The 21,800-nt window shown below is 40.4% G+C and overlaps 1 protein-coding gene across 3 annotated transcripts in view; it reads left to right on the top strand.

The window, feature by feature from the left end:
* The window catches only part of LRRC8D (leucine rich repeat containing 8 family, member D), a 115,419-nt gene extending 97,224 nt beyond the window's left edge, over window positions 1-18,195 (top strand). For all 3 annotated transcript variants that reach the window (XM_011995584.1, XM_011995586.1, XM_011995585.1), the window contains exon 3: window positions 15,256-18,195. In XM_011995584.1, coding sequence (XP_011850974.1) covers window positions 15,258-17,834 — 2,577 coding nt within the window. In that variant the 5' untranslated portion in view covers window positions 15,256-15,257 and the 3' untranslated portion in view covers window positions 17,835-18,195. The remainder of the gene's footprint in view (window positions 1-15,255) is intronic.
* Window positions 18,196-21,800: the final 3,605 nt, after the last annotated feature.

The following is a 21,800-nucleotide window of genomic DNA, read 5'->3' as shown; positions in this document are numbered from 1 at the left end:
TTAATGCTTATAATGCCTTGTAAAATTGGCTGAATTTTTGGAACCCAAAGCCAAGTGGAGAACATCTGGGTTCCATGGCTCATACCATTTCATCATGAAAGACAAACTTCTCAGTACCAGGTGGTAAAGATGAATGCTGATAGGGTTATTTATATAAAGCACCTTATTCCACACAATGAATAATAACCAGCAGTTGTTATTCAGTGCTTACCATGTGCCAGGTACTTGCTCAACACTTGCACATGGTATTCTGCCTTAACACATATGGCATTCACCACTAACTCCAGGGTTACTCTCAGTCAGAATTTCTGCCTCCACTGAGGGCAGAAAACCCCATGCAGGACAAGGAAAAGGAGGCCTGAGGTGCTGGCACCTTCAGTGTCTCAAGGGTCCTCCCTCTCTAGAGCTCCTTCCTCTCTGCCGTTTTATATCACCTGTTACGTGCTAAAATGGTGTTTACTTGCCACTGCCCCAGAGATCATACTGGCTTATCACCTGCCCTCTGCTAGGAATTAGTTCTTGGTATTATCTTCTAGTGAGGGTATGCCCAAGCTTACCTTTGTCTCTGTTTTCCTGTAGAGTGCTTAATTACTAGCCAGACTGCATGCAGGTGGTCTATCAGAATGACTTAGCATCAGAATGACCTGTTAAAAAGAGTTCTAATACGTTGCCCAGCTGGACATTGAAAAATGCCTGTCAAAGTTGATCATTTTGACTTTGGTATAATTAATAGTGACCTTTTCTCACTGCCAGTATTTGGTTCAGGTTGGGTGCGTTCTGAGCACCCTTCTGGAATGCTGTACAGTTGTGAGTGATTCATTCTGTTAACAAACCTTTATTAAGTGCCTAATCTGTGCTGTGCCCTGAGGTTATGCAGATAAAAGAAACTGTCCTCCCATTAGGTGGAGGCATGGAAATGCAAGAGGAGGAAGAAAGGGAGACAGACAGAACTGACAGTTCTGCAAGTGTCATGAGCAGCCATTGTCTGACTTTGCATTCATTTCTGGTCCTACTGGCTAGAATCTCCTAATAAACTACCAAGTAATCCTTTTAACTCAGTAAGCTACCTATCCAAGGATTAGAATTTGTATCTGAGTATTTTTCTCTCGTACTGACTTTGAGAACTTTTTGAGGGTTAGTGAGGTAAGCATCCAGGGCAAGGTACTCAGGTACTTTTTCCAGTAATCTGTACCAAACCAGGAATAAGGACTGACAGGTTCCCAGCTGTCTATCACCAGAGCACATATTTATGGATTTATGATCAGAAGGTCTTTTGGTCCCAAAAAATAATTGGAAAAGAATGTGGCAACTTCCTGGGACCATGGAAAGCTGCTTGGTTGTCAGGGATATGCTATGCTGGGTATATGCTAGAAGAAATACTATTGAATGTCAGTAAACTTAAAAGGAAAATGGTCAAGTTTAATCTAAGATGTCCATTTTGCAGATGGAAAGAAGCAGGAAATTTAAAAATGCAAGCAAAGCTCCCAATAGAAATCCTACTGTCTCATAAACTGGATGAAGTTAGGCGATAAAGTTGAACCACATTCTTCACTCAGTTTGGGATGACTTTCTCTGGAGCCTTTATTAAGGTCTCTTAGCTGCCAGACTCTGTTTTAGGGATTAATGAAACTATTGTCATTATCCCTTGCTCTTTTTATGCTTCCTCTATGTTGCTTTCTCAGTAAGGACAGCTTTTGATTTTTTAAAAAATTATTTCCCTTTTTAATCCCCAGAACCCTATAGCAAAAACTCCATAATTATTTGTTAGTTTCTAATAGAGGGTACACTAAGCGGGGTCTATAGATACTGAAGCTCTTGTGAAATTCTGCTGACCTGAGTTCATGATTTAAGAGAATGCTGGTGATAGCTTATAGAAGAAACTGAGATTGTATGAAATAAAATGTGGAAGCCATTGATTTTAGAGCCTGTTTTTATTGTTCTGTGAATAACATCTCATTTGTAAGCCCTCAAACGTGGGCCTTGACTTTTAGAATTGAGAGCTAGAAGTAAAACAAATTCACAGCAGTGTACTAACACATTTTTGTTAATTCCTAAGATACTTTGCTTTAGACCTATTAACATATTTAGAGTTCTGTTCCTTAGCTCTGAAGCAAATTTGCTCTGTGAATAGCACTACACTAGGGAAAAATCCTAAAAGAGACACTAAAATGTAATTCGTGTAAAGTTCTTTTTATATTTCACAAGTTATGAATTTTCTATAGTCTTGTTCTTTTAGGTGTTAAATGGATTTATAAAAAGCTTTTGGTGGTTAGCAAAATGGATGGTTTTTGCCCAGTGTGAAATCTGAGATTGATCAGTTTCATATAAGGAGTGTTTCTTAAAACCTTGAGATTTTTTCCGTAAAAAAACTATTTCCGTTATTTTTGAGATATCTAAACCAAAATAGCATTAGAAAGGAACTATTTTTAAAAGTTTAATTTCTTATCATAATCTTTTAAGAGGGAGTGACACTAGTGACTTACTTTTCATTTCTGTATAGAGTTATATCAGCTATAGAGTATTTTGTATACTTGTAATACCCATAACTGTTAACACTTAAATAATACAGTAATACAGAGGCCTATTGGAAAAAAGCTAAATCATCCTTTTTCCCCTATTGCTTCTGAAGCATTTGTTATTTTCTTTAACCATATAAATTTTTGACATCTGATTTGGGTGTGGTGTGTGAGTATCTGTGTGTACATACACATATGTGCTTACGTGTTTGTTGAGTGTTGAGGAAGGCTTATTGTAGAGAGGTTGTAGCTCGTTATAAACTGTAATTTGTTCTCATTTGATTTATTTCAATGAAGGATTTGAGAATTTGATCCTCATAAGTCTCTTGCATGTTCTCCCATTTGCCCAGGTTGACCAAGAGGGCTGACTTTTTTACCTGCAGAAAAAAAATGAAAGTTGGTATTTGATTAGGTAGTTAATTCATGCCTACATGGAAAATTACAGACCAGATGTGGTGGCCCATGCCTGTAATCCCAACACTTTGGGAGGCCAAGGCGGGTGAATCACTTGAGTCCAGGAGTTCAAGACCAGCCTGGGCAACATGGTGAAACCCTGTCCCTACTAAAAATACAAAGAATTAGCTGGGCTACTGCAGAGGCTGAGGTGGGAGAATCACCTGAGCCCAGGAGGTTAAGGCTGCAGTGAGCCAAGATCACGCCACTGCACTCTAGCATGGACAACTGGAGTGAGATCCTATTTCAAAAAAAAAAAAAAAAGTATTATTGAGTATTATATTGATTATATTAATCAAGCCATTTGCTGCTTTATACGTTAAACTCTTATTTAAATAATATTTCAAAGCCATTTGGCTTCCTTCTTTTAATAGGGGTACTAAGACCTCCTAGTGCAGGTAAACTTTTAAAGTTATTTTTATTTTTATGTGTTTTTTTTTTTTTTTTTTTTTTGAGAGAGAGTCTTGCTCTGTTGCCCAGATTGGAGTGCAATGGCACAATCTCAGCTCACTGCAACCTCTGCCTCCCAGGTTCAAGCAATTCTCCTTCCTCAGCCTCCTGAGTAGCTGAGATTCCAGGCACCTGCCACCCAGCTAATTTTTATATTTTTAGTAGAGTCAGGGTTTCACCATGTTGGTCACGCTGGTCTCGAACTCATGACCTCAGGTGATCTGTCCGCCTCAGCCTTCCACAGTGCTGGGATTACAGGCGTGAGCCACTGCACCCGGCCAACTTTTAAAGTTTTAATTTAGGTGATTATATTCTGTTTTAATGCTAGGATTTTCTTGTATTGCTCATAACAATCTCATAAGTATATGTTTTCCAGCAGTCACCAAGCTACCCACATTTACTCTGGCTAAGAAATGTGAACAAAGAGCAGGATTTGAATCCAGGTCTCTTGGGCATTGGAGTTGTGCTCTTTATAGTACCATTTGCCACCTCTTCATATAACTAATTTTTTTGTTGTTTTTGGAGATGGAGTTTTGCTCTTGTTGTCCAGGCTGGAGTGCAATGGGGCAATCTTGGCTCACTGAAACCTCTGCCTCCCGGGTGCAAGCTATTCTCATACTTCAGCCTCCCAATAGCTGGGATTACAGGAACTTGCCACCACGCCTGGCTGATTTTTTGTATTTTTAGTAGAGACGGGATTTCATCATGTTGGCCAGGCTGGTCTCGGGCTCCTGACCTCAGGTGATCCACCTGCCTTGGCCTCCCAAAGTGCTGGGATTACAAGCATGAGCCACTGTGTCTGGCCAATAATTTTAATTTAAACACATCTAAAAGAATAAATAAAATTGAATGCCAAATGTTTATCATCGGTCATTTATTCTAGGATTACTGTATGTATATGGTGCTACATGCTAGTTCAAAAATTCAACGAATTGCCCTAGTCATCTTCAGTTAAAGATTAAGGCAGACTTTTCTCCTCAATGATTCTTTTTTTTCTTTTTAAAATTCAGATTCAGCAAACATCTTTGGGGACTTACTTTGTGCCTGACCCTAAACCAGGTGTTCCTAATACATTACACTATGAGGTAGTTTTTATTATTAAGATTTTACAGAGGAGGCATGAATGTTAGAGAGATAATAACATAAGCAATCATTTAAAAACATACTTGAACTTAGAATGTAGTCTAGCATGAATAGCTACAATAGGCCACAACCGTATCTACCTTCACTATCCTATTTCTGTTGAAAGGCAGTTTAGGCAGTAAAAATAAACAAAGGTTGAGATCTGGTTTATTTATTTAACAGCTTTATGGAGATAAAATTTACATACCATACAATTTACCCATTTGAAGTTTATAATTCAGTGTTTTTTAGTGTAACCACAGGATTGCCCAATGACTATGTCTTCTGATTTTTAAACTGTTATTGATTTTTTTTGTTACTACTAACCATACATTTGAATAAGAAAACAGGATCATAATTCTAAAACAATTGAGTCAACCCTGTTATTTTCAGATTTAGTTTTTTTCAACCAAAGTCCAATAACTTTGCCTTTTCAGTTCTAGTACAAAAAGCTTCCTTGACTTCCACGAGAAATGTTTGCTTGCAGGAATGTTAAACTGATTTTCATGTGTGCCATTGACCAAGAGAAGCTTTGGAATGTGAAATCCGCTTCCGCATAATGTAATTATTTAAGTCTTTTGCAATAGTCATACTATAAAAGAGAAATCAAAGAATATATGCAATTAATACTTAATAAATATGCCATTCTCAAGTTAAAAAACAAAAATCCCTTGATAACCATTTATAGCCATTCTGAGTTCTGATTCACTAAGGAGATCAAACCTCAAGATATGGATAGGATGCAGAGAAACCAGGTGCTGATCTCTTCTCTCATTGACTTAACTTCACATTAGAAAGAATCATATTGTTATGATGGTCATACTTCCCAAAGCAATATTTAGATCCGGTGCTATTCCTATCAAACTACCAGTGTCATTTTTCACAGAATTAGAAAAAACTATTCTAAAATTAACATGGAACCCAAAAAAAGCCAAATCGCCAAAGCAGTCCTAAACAAAAAGAACAAAGCTGGAGATATCACATTACGTGACTTCAAACTATACTACAAGACTACAGTAACCAAAACAGCATGGTACTGATACAAAAGCAGACACACATACCACTGGAACAGGACAGAGAGTCCACAAAATTACATACATACAACCACCTGATATTTGTGACAAAGTCGACAGTAACAAACAATGGGAAATGGACTCCCTATTCAATAAATGGTGCTGGGGTAACTGGCTAGCCATATGAAGAAGATTGAAACTGGACCCCTTGCTTTCACCATATACAAAAACTAACTCAAGATGGATTAAAGGCTTAAATGTAAGACCTAAAACAATAAAAACCGTAGAAGAAAACCTAAAAAATACTACTCTGGATGTTGGTCTTGGCAAAGAATTTATGACTAAGTCCCCAAAGGCAATTGCGACAAAAACAAAAATTGACAAGTGGAACCTAGTTAAACTGAAGAGCTTCCTCACAGCAAATTAAACTATCAACAGTTAACAGACAGCGTACAGAATGGGAGAAAATATTTGCAAACTATGCATCTGACAAAGGTCTAATATCCAGAATCTATAAGGAACTTAAATCCACAAGCAAAAAACAATCCCATTAAAAAATGAGCAAAGGACATGAACAAACACTTCTCAAAAGAAAACATACATGCGGCCAACAAATATATTAAAAAATGCTCATCATCACTAATCGTTAGAGAAATGCAAATCAAAAAGACAGTGAGATACCCTCTCACACCAGAATGGCTATTATTAAAAAGTCAAAAAACGCCAGATGCTGGCAAGGTTGCAGAGAAAAGAGAACGCTTATGCACTGCTTGTAGGGATGTAAATTAGTTCAGCCACTGTGGAAAGCAGTGTAGAGATTTCTCAAAAGAGTTAAAACAGAACTGTAATTCAACCCAGCAATCTCTATTGTGTATATACCCAAAGGAAAACAAATCATTCTACAAAAAAGACGTGTACTTGTATGTTCATTGTAGCACTGTTCACAGTAGCAAAGACATGGAATCAACCAAGATGTCCGTCGACAGTGGACTGGATTTTTATATGGTACATATACACCATGGAATACTATGCAGCCATAAAAAGGAATGAATCATGTTTTTTGCAGCAACATGGATGCAGCTGCAGGCCATTATCCTAGGCAAAGTAAGGCAGGAACATAAAACCAAATACCACATGTTCTCACTAAATACACATGGGAGCAAAGTGGGAGCTAAACACTGAATACACATGGATACAAAGAAGGGAACAATAGACACAGGGACCTGCTTAATGGGGGAGGGAAAGGAGGGGGGTTGGGTTGGAAGGCTCCCTGTTAGGTGCTATGCTCATTACCTTGATCAGGAGTCCCCAACCCCTGGGCCACAGGCTGCTACTGATCCATAGCCTGTTAGGAACCTGGCTGCACAGCATGAGGTGAGCAGCAGGAGAGTGAGCAGAGCTTCATCTGTATTTACAGCCATTCCCTATTGCTCACATTACCGCCTGAGCTCTGCCTCTTGTCAGATCAGCAGCAGCATTAGATTCTCATAGGAGCATGAACTCTATTGTGAACTATGAATTCAAGGGTTCTAGGTTCTGCTATCCCTGTGATAATCTAATGCCTGATGATCTGTCACTGTCTCCCATCACTGTCAGATGGGACTGTCTAATTGCAGGAAAAGCTCAGGGATCGCACTGATTCTACATTATGGTGAGTTGTATAATTATTTCATTATATATTACAGTGTAATAATAGAAATAAAGTGCATAACAAATGTGATGCACTTGAGTTAGCCCGAAACCACCCCCCTCCCCCATCCGTGGAAAAATTGTCTTCCATGAAACCAGTCCTTGGTGCCAAAAAGGTTGGGGACTGCTGACCTTGGTGATGGGATCATTCATACACCAAGCCTCAGCAACTAGTTTACCCATGTTACAAACCTGAACCTAAAATAAGTCACTTGAAGATCATAATGTAGTTAATATACTATATTATATAAATATGTGTTCAATATACTTTATACACATACACACTCAGTATATATGAAAACCTACTTTTGTTTTCAAATTGCTTGTTCATCTTTAATTCAGTTGATGGTTGAAATACCCCCCTGGTAGGAAAGGCATATGTCATTATCCCCATGTTTGGTGGGTAAAATGGTATAACAGATGCATTAATTCTAAGTCCTGTGGCTGACATTGCTGGAAAGTACTGGTTTTCTGCCTTATGGCCTGGGCACTTTCTTAAGCCTGTAGTTAACATCCATGCTTTGGTTTCCATACTTTGGCTTACCCATGAGATGTGATATCTGTACAGGCATATACTAGACCAATAACTGGGATAGCATTAAAATTATTTGTAGTTTCTCTAGCACATCATTTATCTCATGCTGTGCCTTTGCCCTTGCTATTTCTTCAGTCAAAATTGTTTTCCCTCCTCTCCCCACCACCTCATGTCTCACCCTTCCTTCATCTCTCAGCTCAAAACCACACCTCTGTGAAGTTCTCCCAGTAACTACATGCAGACTTGGGCTTGCCCCATCCGTGCATCTACTATACTTTGTATTAACTTCATATTACTTTGTATTAAGGTCAGAGCAATGCCCTCACTATTAGGTTGGTGCAACTTTTGCCATTAAAAGTAGTGGCAAAAACCGCAATCACTTTCACACCAACCTAATATGTTGTAATTGTACTCTTATTTCTTATCATCCTGCATTAGACTGGGATCTCCTTGAGGGCAAGGATCTATATTAGATCATCTCTGCATTCCCCTCCGTGGTGCTAGGCACAGGGCTGGTGGCTTTCTTGAATTCCTAGTGAATGTCTGGAAGGGATGGTGGTGATTACATAATTTCATTGCTTTGTCACCTTTAAGCCAAGGACAACAGTGAGGAGTTTCCTCCTTCAATAGCCAACCCTTAGCCAATAACACAGCCATTGGATGATCCGTGGTAGAGAAAAATATTTAGAGATGAAAGATTCTGTTAGCTCTCTCATTTAATTAGCTCAGAGAGGTCATTTAAGCTTTTTGAGCCTCAAGTTTCCTCATACTGTTGGGCAGTAGTAATGCCTAGACCACTGGGTCATTATGAAAATAAATAGAGATCTTGTATAGGAAAGTAGCTTGCAAACCGGAAAGCACTGCAAACATGAGAAATAAAGAAGAAAAGGTAATCTGGTAGGAAGAACATGTGCTTTGGCCTTAGGTGGGATTTTCAATCCAGACTCTGCTACCAATTATTTAATGTCTACAACTTCTATGAGTCTATTTCTTCCCCTCTCAAGGGTAAATAACAACACTTTGGCTGCTTAGAGTAATGTTGTGAAGGTTAAATAGGATTCAGGCAATGTTCCACTGTGTTCCACCTGTGTACGCTCAACTTTTTCCACCCAGAACTTTCAGATATTGTATGTTCCTACCTCTGCACCTTCTTTTCTATGGCAGAATCAGTCCTTTGTACTCCAGGGAAAGCAGGCACCTACTCTCAGGCTGGAGAAATAAATAGTGAGGGGAGATCACCAGAGGAAGAGACAGGCTTCCCTGGCATGTAATCCCAGCCAGCCGGGATGTGCCTTGGGGCAGGGCGGAGGCACAGCCTCAATGTCATGTCACAGCGCATTCCTAGGACAGCTGTTTCTGCGGCAACTTCTTTTACCATTTCCTCTGAAACGTTTTATTGAAGTGAAAGCGTACATACCGAAAACATTTTATTGAAGTGGAAGCCTGAGTGTACAGATCACATTTTATAAATTGAACACACCCGTGTAACCAGATCATTCATTCTTGTTGTTGCCTAGTATTCTATTTTGTAAATATACCACATCTTTTTTTTTTTTTATTCTACAGTTGATAGGCATTTGGATAGCTTACAATTTAGAGCTAATACAAATGGTGCTGCTATGAGCATTCTCATACATGTTTTTGGATGCATATATACCCGTGTTTCTTACAGGTATATACCTAGCAGTGGAATTGCAGGATCATAGAGTGTGCTTATGCTCAATTTTAGTAGATAATACTAAAACATTTCCCAGAGTTTCCCAACATTGACACACTCACCAGCAGTATTTGCGTTCCAGTTGCTCCAGCATCCACACCGGCACTTAGTATTATCTGTCATTTTAATTTTAGGAATTCTGGTGGATTTTATAATTTCATACAACATTTGGAAATAGAGCCACTCTCTTAGCCCCCAAAAGCTTAAACTTTTGTACATTTATTTTCCGGAACGTGCTCTGTATAAAACTGGGAAGTTGTATCAGATGTAAAGCTCCTAGTACAGTGCTTGCCACATGGAAGGAAAATGACAAGTGATAGCCACTATTACTGTCACCATTATCATATCACTAAATGCCACCTGTGTTCTTCAAGGGTGAGAGTAGGGCATGGTGGATTACAAAGGTGAATAAGACATATTCTCTGCCTACAAGGAGCTCAAGATCTAGTGGAAGAGATCGAGATTAGAAACAGATTTTGTTTTTGAGGCGGAGTCTTGCTCTGTTGCCCAGGCTGGAGTGCTGTGGCACAATCTCGCCTCACTGCAACCTCTGCCACCTGGGTTCGAGCAGTTCTTCCTGCCTCATCCTCCTGAGTAGCTGGGATTATAGGCGCCTGGCACCAAGCCCCACTAATTTTTGTATTTTTAGTAGAGACGGGGTTTTGCCATGTTGGCCAGGCTGGTCTCAAACTCCTGACCTCAGGTGATCTGTTCACCTCGGCCTCCCAAAGTGCTGGGATTACAGACGTGAGCCACCATGCCCGGCCTACAAACAGATTATTATTAGACAATATGATAGCAATTTGAAGGAAAAGGTAGTGCTTGAGCTAGCACTTATTAAGGAAAAGTTCAATAAAAAAAAAAAAGAGAAATGGGCTGGAGAAAATAGCCAGGGCACAAAACTTCTGGTGGGGGGTGGCAGAGTAGACAATGTGCTGGAAGAGAGGAGCTCATCTGAGGTTGGAGTGGTCATGCGCTGTCTGTTATTCAGTGTTACCTTTCTTGCAGGGAGTCTGGGGACCAGAGCTGGTGACAGCGTGTGAAGTTACAGTACTCTGTACTCTGTTGCTGTGCCCACTGCCACTACCTTTGAACTTTTCTTTTCCCACTGGGAAGGTGGACAGCCTCTTCTATTTCGTGGGATCAAAGCCTGTCCTGAGTACAAGGTGCTTGAAAACTACCATTGACACTTCAACAGCTGCAAAATAACACTGGTTGCAAGGATCCAACAATGTCTCTGCTGTATGGTCCTTTAACTCTTTATTTTTATGCTGAGACCTGGCTTAGAGTGTTCATTCTTGCATAGATCAATGTTGCTTTGTGGTAGCAATTCAGTTTAATAACACGCTCCTCTGCCCAATACCATCTGCAGATGTTAATAAATGTCCTCAAGGAATTTTTAGGATGCTGAAGATGATGATCAAGATCTCAAAATCATTTCATTGATTGAGCACCTACTATGTGTCAGGCATTGGATACATAGGACAAAGAAGGAAGTTGGACATAGTGCGTGTCTTCATTGAATTGGTAATCCAGTGGGCGATCAGACAAGTAAATACAGTGTGATAAGAGCTGTGATGGGTGAAGGTGCAGAGTTCTGTGAGAACACATTGAAGAAGCACCTCACCCATACTAGGGGATCAGGGAAAGCTTTCTGGAAAAGGCTGCAGAAACCTGATAGCCTGGTGAAGAGGAGTAGGGAGGAAGTAATCAAGGCAGAGGAAACAAAGTGTTGGAGAGGCTGAACACAAGGGAGAGAATGGCTTGTTAGAGAAACTGGCAGAAGTTACTGGCCTAGAACAGAGAGAGCCTGGAGAGTTTTTACCAAGGGACCCACGGCAAGATGGAAAAGGGATTAAAGGAGGTAAAGACTGTCAGCAGAAAGACCAGTTGTGATAATCATGGTGTAAAAGACAAATAACCAATGTCCTCAGTACACTGACTTTCAAAATTCACTTCTCTCTCAATCCGCCAACCCAGACATCCTGGTCTCCCTAGGACCAAATACAGCTACAGTCACATGTCACTTAATAGGGATACCTTCTGAAAAAATGTGGTGTTAGGCAATTTCACTGTTGCGTGAATACCAGAGTGTACTTACACAAAGCTAGATGATGTGTGTGTGTATATGCATGTATGTATGTATTCATATGGAAAACCAAATTCCCAACATCATTACTGAATATCAGTCCTTCCCCTACTTCAGGAGTCTCCAGTCCCCAGGCTGCAGACTGGTACCTGTCGAGGGCTGTTAGGAACTGGGCTGCACAGCAGTAGGTGAGCGGCGGGAGAGTGAGCATTACTGCCTGAGCTCCACTTTGTGTCAGATCAGCAGCAGCATTAGATTCTCATAGTAGCATGAACCCTATTGTGAGCTCCGCATGTGAGGGATCTAGGTTGTGCACACTTTATGAGAATCTAATGCCTGATGATCCAACCAAGATGAAACAATTTCATCCCAAAACCATCTCTCCCCGCGACGCCCGTTTGTGGAAAAATTGCCCTCTACAAAACTTGTCTGTGGTGCCAAAAAGATTGAGGACCGCTGCCCTACTTGATCTATAATGCCAATGTTTAGTGCTGTGTATCAGGTTTCTATGTACTTCATTATAAAATGGAATCTTGCTCTGTCACCCAGACTGGAGTGCAATGGCGTGATCTTATCTCACTGCAACCTCCTTCCTCCTCCTGGGTTCAAGCAATTCTTCTGCCTCAGCCTCCCAAGTAACTGGGATTACAAGTGTGCACCACTATGCCTGCTAAATTTTTGTATTTTTAGTAGAGATGGGGTTTCAACATATTGGCCAGGCTGATCTCAAACTCCTGCCTCAAATGATCCACCCACCTCGGCCTCCCAAAGTGCTGGGATTATAGGCATGAGCCACCATCTTGTATCTTATGGGACCACCATCATATATGCAGTCCATTGTTGACCAAAACACCATTATGCAGTTCATGACTCTATTTAAAAAGTAAAGAAAAATCCTATTTGAAGGAAATATTACATGCAAAAAAAAAATCTATTGTTCCTATTACTCATGCAGATGGCCCTTTAAAGCCATGGTCCCCAAGTATGACTGTTATGTTCTTTGCCAGAAATAAACCTGTGCAAGGTGTCCTCTCTAGTCTCTGTACATGAAGTAAGAGTCGTTCTGTATAACCTGCAGCTTGATGCTGTGTTTTGTGCATTTTAGATAGGAACAGAAGAGCTCAAAATGACATGAGGTTGAGCTGTTTCTCATATAGTTTAGCTTGCCATGATTCCAGTAGCCTTTCTTCCTGCTTACCCAAGCCATTCATGAAAGCAAAACCCACACAAGATACAGGAGCTCAGAATAAAAGGGGTTCGAGGCCGGGCGCGGTGGCTCAAGCCTGTAATCCCAGCACTTTGGGAGGCGGAGACGGGCGGATCACGAGGTCAGGAGATCGAGACCATCCTGGCTAACACGGTGAAACCCCGTCTTATTAAGAAATACAAAAAACTAGCCGGGCGAGGTGGCGGGTGCCTGTAGTGCCAGCTACTCGGGAGGCTGAGGCCGGAGAATGGCGTGAACCCGGGAGGCGGAGCTTGCAGTGAGCTGAGATCCGGCCACTGCACTCCAGCCTGGGTGACAGAGCGAGACTCCGTCTCAAAAAAAAAAAAAAAAAAAAAGGGGTTCGAGTGGGCATGTTATCTTCCACTTCCCCAACTAAGGTACAAATGGTTATTTTTCTTTTTTTCACTTCCTTGGTAATTTTTTTTTTTTTTTTCAAACACTGGATACCAGGCATTTCATACTTAAGCCCTGAAGTCTGGGAATGTGATTTCTAACAATTTTATGTTTGGAGTTCTTAGGCTTATGTTTACCTGCTTACATAAGAGGTATTTCACTTACAAAACTAACTACAGATGTGATCATTGCTGTAGTAGTCATCGTATTTTATTAAGAAATATTATGTACCTGCTCTTTGCAGTACTAGGTATGTGGAAGGTTTTTAGACAAAAATAAATAAATAAGACCTGGTCCCTGCTTTCAGAAACTTAATTTAAAACAGAGCAGAATCAAAGTACTAATGCCTTTTTCGTTGTGTCATCCAAGGAAGACACGAACAATTGGTCACAGCACTGTTTCCTACTGAAACCAGAATCAGCCTCGGAATCCTCCTCAACACAGCATTCCAGACAACCTATGAATAGATAATTCATCTTCCTGGCCGGGCACGGTGGCTCACGCCTGTAATCCCAGCACTTTGGGAGGCTGAGATGGGCAGATCACAAGATCAGGAGTTCGAGACCAGCCTGGCCAATATGGTGAAACCCTGTCTCTACTGAAAATACAAAAATTAGCCAGGCGTGGTAGATGCCTGTAGTCCCAGCTACTCGGGAGGCTAAGGCAGGAGAATCGCTTGAACCAAGGAGGCAGAGGTTGCATTGAGCTGAGATCGCACCACTGCACTTTAGCCTGGGCGACATAAGTAAATAAAAATAAAACATTAAAAATTCATCTTCCATCCTTAATTTTAAAAAAATAGATGCATTCCCAAAAATCTTGGGTACTTGCCTTGGTTTTTATTGCTTTGTCTTTTGCTAGTTTTTAAAGAAATGACATGATTTATTTCTTTAAAAAAGACAAAGCAGTATGAATATGGAAACCCAAGAACCTCCCAAGAAAACAACATATGGTAATGTGGTTTTTCAAGAAGTTGAAACTTGAAACATTCAGTTCATGTACATAATTAGAGAAGCCATTCCCAATACTTGCCACTATAAACACGTTTTTCTTGGTTACTTCTAGGATGATTGCCCTCGTACTTTATTATTTGTATAAACTAGTTTCAGTGCTATAAAGCTACCAGCTGATAGTGAATAATAACCACATTTTCAAGTTTCCTGGCACCGGGGCTTCATTCATGGCTGCTCGGGTCACCTGCTTTGGTAGAGATCGTGTGTCTTCCTGGTGCTGACTTATTCAACATCACCATCATTGATTATTTCATGGCCACCTGAGTCTTGAGCTGTCTTCTCAATCCATATGCTTTCCATAGGACTGCATCAAAGGCCAGAGTTTCAGCTATATATATTGATAAATCCAAGTGTGTATAGTAAGACTCCTCCTAAATGCTAGACCCTTAATTTCAACTGTTTATGGGCACTTCCACCAGAGTGATTGGAGCTAACATAAACATCTAACAAACAGTTGTGGCCAGAGGGTGTGCTAAGAGTGTCACAATCATTACTTAATTTAACCTTTCCAACAACCCTTAGAAGTTTTCATCCCTGTTATACAGATGGGAAATACAAGGCTTAAGGAATCACATCATTAGTAAGTGTTAGAACTAAGTCTGGAACGTAAGACTATCCAGAGTTTAACGGTATTTAATGGTATACACAGACCCTTCAATTTTGGCTTGTACAAAGTAAGAGTCATCCCACTCCTCGACCTCCAAATTTCAGTCTTAACCTTAAATGAGTCCACAACAAATGCCATCCTGCTGTCAGATCCTCCTTCAAGGTCCACTAAGTAACCACTATGGACTTGGTGCAGTCTGTCATTATTTCTTACCTAGAATGCAATTCTTACTCATTCTTTCCCTCTTCCTTGCACTAGGAGAGAAAAGCTATATATTCTCCTTTTAGTTTATTTTCTACTACATTTATATTGGATAAAAAGGTAGGACCTGAATGAGAAAACTGTAGTTTGGAACAGGCATAGGGTTTTTCTCATTTACTCTTTTCACTTGCATCTCTAGAATAATGTATTTTGTCTTCTTGTTTTCTAGGAATGTTTACCCTTGCGGAAGTTGCATCACTTAATGACATTCAGCCAACTTACCGAATCCTGAAACCATGGTGGGATGTGTTTATGGATTACCTGGCTGTTGTTATGTTAATGGTAGCCATCTTTGCAGGAACCATGCAACTTACCAAAGATCAGGTGGTCTGTTTGCCAGTATTGCCATCTCCTGTAAATTCAAAGGCACATACATCACCAGGAAATGCCGAGGTCACCACCAACATCCCGAAGATGGAAGCAGCCACCAACCAAGACCAAGATGGGCGGACAACAAATGACATTTCCTTTGGGACATCTGCTGTGACACCTGACATACCTCTCAGAGCCACATATCCTCGCACAGATTTTGCACTTCCAAGTCAGGAGGCAAAGAAAGAGAAGAAAGATCCAACAGGTCGAAAAACAAACTTGGATTTTCAGCAATATGTATTTATTAATCAGATGTGTTACCATCTGGCCCTTCCGTGGTATTCTAAGTACTTTCCATACCTTGCTCTTATACATACTATTATTCTCATGGTCAGTAGCAACTTTTGGTTCAAATATCCCAAAACATGCTCAAAAGTAGAACATTTTGTTTCAATATTAGGAAAGTGCTTTGAATCCCCTTGGACTACAAAAGCATTATCTGAGACAGCATGCGAAGACTCAGAGGAAAACAAGCAGAGAATAACAGGTGCCCAGACTCTACCAAAGCATGTGTCTACCAGCAGTGATGAAGGGAGCCCCAGTGCCAGTACACCAATGATCAATAAAACCGGCTTTAAATTTTCAGCTGAGAAACCTGTGATTGAAGTTCCCAGCATGACCATCCTAGATAAAAAGGATGGAGAGCAGGCCAAAGCCCTGTTTGAGAAAGTGAGGAAGTTCCGTGCCCATGTGGAAGATAGTGACTTGATCTATAAACTCTATGTCGTCCAAACAGTTATCAAAACAGCCAAGTTCATTTTTATTCTCTGCTATACAGCGAACTTTGTCAACGCAATCAGCTTTGAACATGTCTGCAAGCCCAAAGTTGAGCATCTGACTGGTTATGAGGTATTTGAGTGCACCCACAATATGGCTTACATGTTGAAAAAGCTTCTCATCAGTTACATATCCATTATTTGTGTTTATGGCTTTATCTGCCTCTACACTCTCTTCTGGTTATTCAGGATACCTTTGAAGGAATATTCTTTCGAAAAAGTCAGAGAAGAGAGCAGTTTTAGTGACATTCCAGATGTCAAAAACGATTTTGCGTTCCTTCTCCACATGGTGGACCAGTATGACCAGCTATATTCCAAGCGTTTTGGTGTGTTCTTGTCAGAAGTTAGTGAAAATAAACTTAGGGAAATTAGTTTGAACCATGAGTGGACATTTGAAAAACTCAGGCAGCACGTTTCACGCAATGCCCAGGACAAGCAGGAGTTGCATCTGTTCATGCTATCGGGGGTGCCCGATGCTGTCTTTGACCTCACAGACCTGGATGTGCTAAAGCTTGAACTAATTCCAGAAGCTAAAATTCCTGCTAAGATTTCTCAAATGACTAACCTCCAAGAGCTCCACCTCTGCCACTGCCCTGCAAAAGTTGAACAGACTGCTTTTAGCTTTCTTCGCGATCACTTGAGATGCCTTCACGTGAAGTTCACCGATGTGGCTGAAATTCCTGCCTGGGTGTATTTGCTCAAAAACCTTCGAGAGTTGTACTTAATAGGCAATTTGAACTCTGAAAACAACAAGATGATAGGACTTGAATCTCTCCGAGAGTTGCGGCACCTTAAGATTCTCCACGTGAAGAGCAATTTGACCAAAGTTCCCTCCAACATTACAGATGTGGCTCCACATCTTACAAAGTTAGTCATTCATAATGACGGCACTAAACTCTTGGTACTGAACAGCCTTAAGAAAATGATGAATGTCGCCGAGCTGGAACTCCAGAACTGTGAACTAGAGAGAATTCCACATGCTATTTTCAGCCTCTCTAATTTGCAGGAACTGGATTTAAAGTCAAATAACATTCGCACAATTGAGGAAATCATCAGTTTCCAGCATTTAAAACGACTGACTTGTTTAAAATTATGGCATAACAAGATTGTTACTATTCCTCCCTCTATTACCCATGTCAAAAACTTGGAGTCACTTTATTTCTCTAACAACAAGCTCGAATCCTTACCAGTGGCAGTATTTAGTTTACAGAAACTCAGATGCTTAGATGTAAGCTACAACAACATTTCAATGATTCCAATAGAAATAGGATTGCTTCAGAACCTGCAGCATTTGCATATCACTGGGAACAAAGTGGACAGTCTGCCAAAACAATTGTTTAAATGCATAAAGTTGAGGACTTTGAATCTGGGACAAAACTGCATCACCTCACTCCCAGAGAAAGTTGGTCAGCTCTCCCAGCTCACTCAGCTGGAGCTGAAGGGGAACTGCTTGGACCGCCTGCCAGCCCAGCTGGGCCAGTGTCGGATGCTCAAGAAAAGCGGGCTTGTTGTGGAAGATCACCTTTTTGACACCCTGCCACTCGAAGTCAAAGAGGCATTGAATCAAGACATAAATATTCCCTTTGCAAATGGGATTTAAACTAAGAGAATACGTGCACAGCGATGTGCAGGAACAACTTCCTAGATTGCAAGTGCTCACGTACAAGTTATTACAAGATAATGCATTTTAGGAGTAGATACATCTTTTAAAATAAAACACAGAGAGGATGCATAGAAGGCTGATAGAGGACATAACTGAATGTTCAACATTTGTAGGGTTTTAAGTCATTCATTTCCAAATCTTTTTTTTTTTTTTTCTTTTGGGGAAAGGGAAGGAAAAATTATAATCACTAATCTTGGTTATTTTTAAATTGTTTGTAACTTGGATGCTGCCGCTACTGAATGTTTACAAATTGCTTGCCTGCTAAAGTAAATGATTAAATTGACATTTTCTTACTATATCACCTTTTTTGAGGGGTCTTAATTTACTTTGCTTAATTGGTGCAATATTGCTTTAACTCAGATCACTAAAGACAGATACATCAAGTCCAAACTTGTAAATTTAGATTTGCTAAAATACTGATTGATTTCCTGTTTTAATTTAAAGTGCCTCAAGTAAGCACTCCTCACAATAGTTGATTGGTACTGCTGCTCCTGAGCACCTCGTGTCATAGGTTTTGTACTCTTACAGACTTGGAATGCAGTAGAGGTATGTGGATTGTTAGGGGTTTTGTTTTTTAAGAATAAGTAGCAAGAAATAACACATTTCTTAATAGCTTTTTTGACATAGTTTGGAGTTCTGATTATATGGTACATTTTTCTGCCAATAACATAGGGTTGCCAATAAATAGAAAATGTTTTCTAAAAATAAATTTTATTACAACAAAATAAAAATTTTAATGACTTATTAACAAAACCTCCAATATCACCACCATTTGGAAGATAACACAGAATCACAAGTGTCATTTAATTTCTTGCCCTTTTCAGTGTTCTTCTGGTGTTGGTGGGAAAATAATAGGAAATGTAGTTCATTGGGTAGGGAAACTCTTAACTGTCCCTATCTTAGTGACAAGCTGTATTTTCTATGTTTGCGTGCAGCTAGGAGGAGTCATAGCCAGACAAATGCTAGGAGAATACACTTTTTAGATAATGATTTCCTTCTTTAACTGACCAGTATCTAATCAATCTCAGAAAAATCAAAAAAATTCCCTGCCAGATGTTTCATAGGCCTCCTACAGGACTCTTTTCAAGAGAATAGAACAGTTTGGCACTCTGACAAAGCAGTGTCCTCTCGCTACAAAACTGGACTCACTTAAACACTGGACTTTTGTTACTTCTAAGCACAACTGGAAGGATTTTGCAGAGAATGGACAAAGATGGACTCATATCTTTGCTTTCCTCCCCAGAACTGAACTCTAGGAGTGCTGGTCTGTGGCCAATGGAGGTGAATCTTGGCCTGCAGTAGAGCCTGTGAATGCTCTGAGAAGTATTCTCACAAATAGAAAAGGCTGCAGCCCCTGTAGCTGAGTTAGGAATTGATGCTGGCTCTGGCACCCTGGCCATTCCTTCTCCTCCTCAAAGGCTTGAGGTAGGGGGCTAGCTTATTAAACATTTTTTAAGCTTAAGTTTGAATAATCAGACAAAAAGCAATGGCATATTTTCAGTACAGCAAATTCTCTTCTATGCATCTTCCAGTTGTCTCAGCATTCATTAATGTATTCACTAGTATTAATGATGTACCTTGGTGCCATTCTAATACAAGGAACTAGGGATTCAGTGTTGGAATAAGTTCTGGCCACATGGAAGTTTATCTAGTAAAGTAGAGAGATAAATATTAATTATGTAAATAATAGAAGTGTTTAATTACAATTATAGAAGGTGTAGGTCAGGTGAGAGGCTGAGGCAGGAGGATGGCTTGAGCCCGGGAGTTTGAGACCAGCCTGGGCAACATAGCAATACCCCATCTCTACAAAAAAGTTTAAAAATTAGCTGGGCATGGTAGCATGCACTTGTAGTCCCAGCTACTTGGGAGGCTGAGGTGGAAGGATCACTTGGGCCCAGGAGTTCGAGGCTGCAGTGAGTTATGATCGTGCCATTGTACTCCAGCCTGGTGATAGAGCAAGACCTTGCCTCAACCAAACCAAAAAAAGTGTACAAAATCTGTGTAAATGAATAATGGCGGGGGTGGAGTGAACTTAAAGAAGCGCTTCAGGGAAGTTTTGTACTTGTAAACGGTCCTGAACATTTCCCTTCCACCAGTCATGTAGGGCGCTGTTCTCCCTGCTTGGTAATGCCACCGCCTGAAATTAGCACAGTATTTTTAGAAGGATGCCACTCCATCTTAGTTGTGAGATAAGGAGTCCAGATCTTAGGATCTTTGCTTTTAGGACTGGAAAACTTGTCTTCCCTTTCTTAAAACAAAACAAAACACCTTATTGAAGTATAACTGGTATATAAAAGGCCCTACATATGTAAGGCCTTTACATATATACCTTAAATATGGTAGCAAACTGCATATCAATGAGCTGCCTTTCTTAAAACAAGTGTATGTTGTTTTTGAAGGGCAAGGGTGGCAGGACGCCACAGTTCACTTTGCTTTTCAGAGAAGAGCCATTCTGTAGGAACCACAATCTATGAGATAATTCCTAAATTTGGCCACTGGCAGCTCTGCCCATAGGCTCCTGTTTCCTAAACACTACTTGAGGTTCAGTCACTTAGAACTGGGTGGTGTTAGATGCCTTCAAACAGTATCAAGGGGTACCTCTTCTCTTACCCAAATTGCTGTTGACTATCAGCCCTTACTGATTTCCTTGAACTCTGAAAAGTTTAGGGTCAGTTGATTTAAATGCCACATTCCATGCCACTGTTTGCAAATAAGAATACTCTAAAAGAGATTTCCTGAGAAATGCTGACTCATTTAACAGACTTTAAATATACTGAGTTTTGATGCCTCAACAACAGAAAAAGAGTTGTGGGCCCAAATAGACTGTCAACCTATGTGTCCTCTTGAATTTATGTTGGCGTCGCTTGGACCAGACATGGGAGAAAAACAAGTTAGTACGTATAAGATTTGGCTTAATATTTTCATATCTTTCCATGAAGTCCCTTAAGCAATCTGAAAAAGAGTATTTAAAGTCTGTTTTTAAATATGCCATATCTGGGTGAGTCTCACAAAGTCTGAAAGAACTTGGTTTACTTGTGGCTGTTTAATTTTTTCTCACTAGCAGTCAGTTGGCTTGACAAAGAGGATTGACTTTTTTAAGGGTTCAGAAAGATGAGCCGAAATTGTCACAGGGACCTCATTCTTAGTAGTACAGATTTAGTAATTTAATAGTAGGCAGGAAGAGTTCATTCTATAATTCATGGCTGGCAAAGTCCTGACTGTTTGACGTTTTTTTAATATAAAGAAAGAAGTCATATTCTTTCTTAATATCTGTAATACTTTCTCTGTCTCTCCTGGTCTCTACTTCAACCAGTAACCAAACTCTCTAAGTTGCTGATGGCAGCAAACTCCAAAGTGCCCTTGAGGCCAACGCCCAATAGTTATTTCCATTCACCTTGTTGAATAAAAGCCAGAGTACTGTCCTCTTGCTAAGATTTCTGGCAGCACTTGCGTCAGTAATTCATTCCAATAAAATGGTCCCTTTATCAACTGAATCCCCAAACAAAGGCTGTACTAACAAAAAGCTCCTTTCATGAAAAAAAGAAGGGGGGAAAAAAGAGCAAGCCCCTGGAAACCAGTTTTCAAAAGTCCTCTAACTTGTGACTGCAACACGAAGAAGTGGCCCCGTCTGATCCTGGCCAGCTGCAGCTCTCTTAAAGCAAGGGCTCCGGGTATTCAAGGTGGTATCCGCTGGGGCACAGGGAAGGCTGAAGCCAAGGGGGCAGAAGAGCAGCAGGCCAGGAACCATCTGCCTCTCAAGCCTGGCCTAGCCTAGCCTGGGGTGACAGTCACAGCTGAAATCATGGAAATAAGTCCCTTCACTCACAAAGCCAATAGCAGATGTCCATTCTTCATCCTTGTGTCTCTGGACATAAAACGTATAAACTGTTCCAGGTAAGCATC

Source organism: Mandrillus leucophaeus, unplaced genomic scaffold (assembly GCF_000951045.1).
Source record: "Mandrillus leucophaeus isolate KB7577 unplaced genomic scaffold, Mleu.le_1.0 Scaffold492, whole genome shotgun sequence".
Taxonomy (NCBI): domain Eukaryota; kingdom Metazoa; phylum Chordata; class Mammalia; order Primates; family Cercopithecidae; genus Mandrillus; species Mandrillus leucophaeus.
This window is presented reverse-complemented; position numbering and strand designations above follow the sequence as displayed.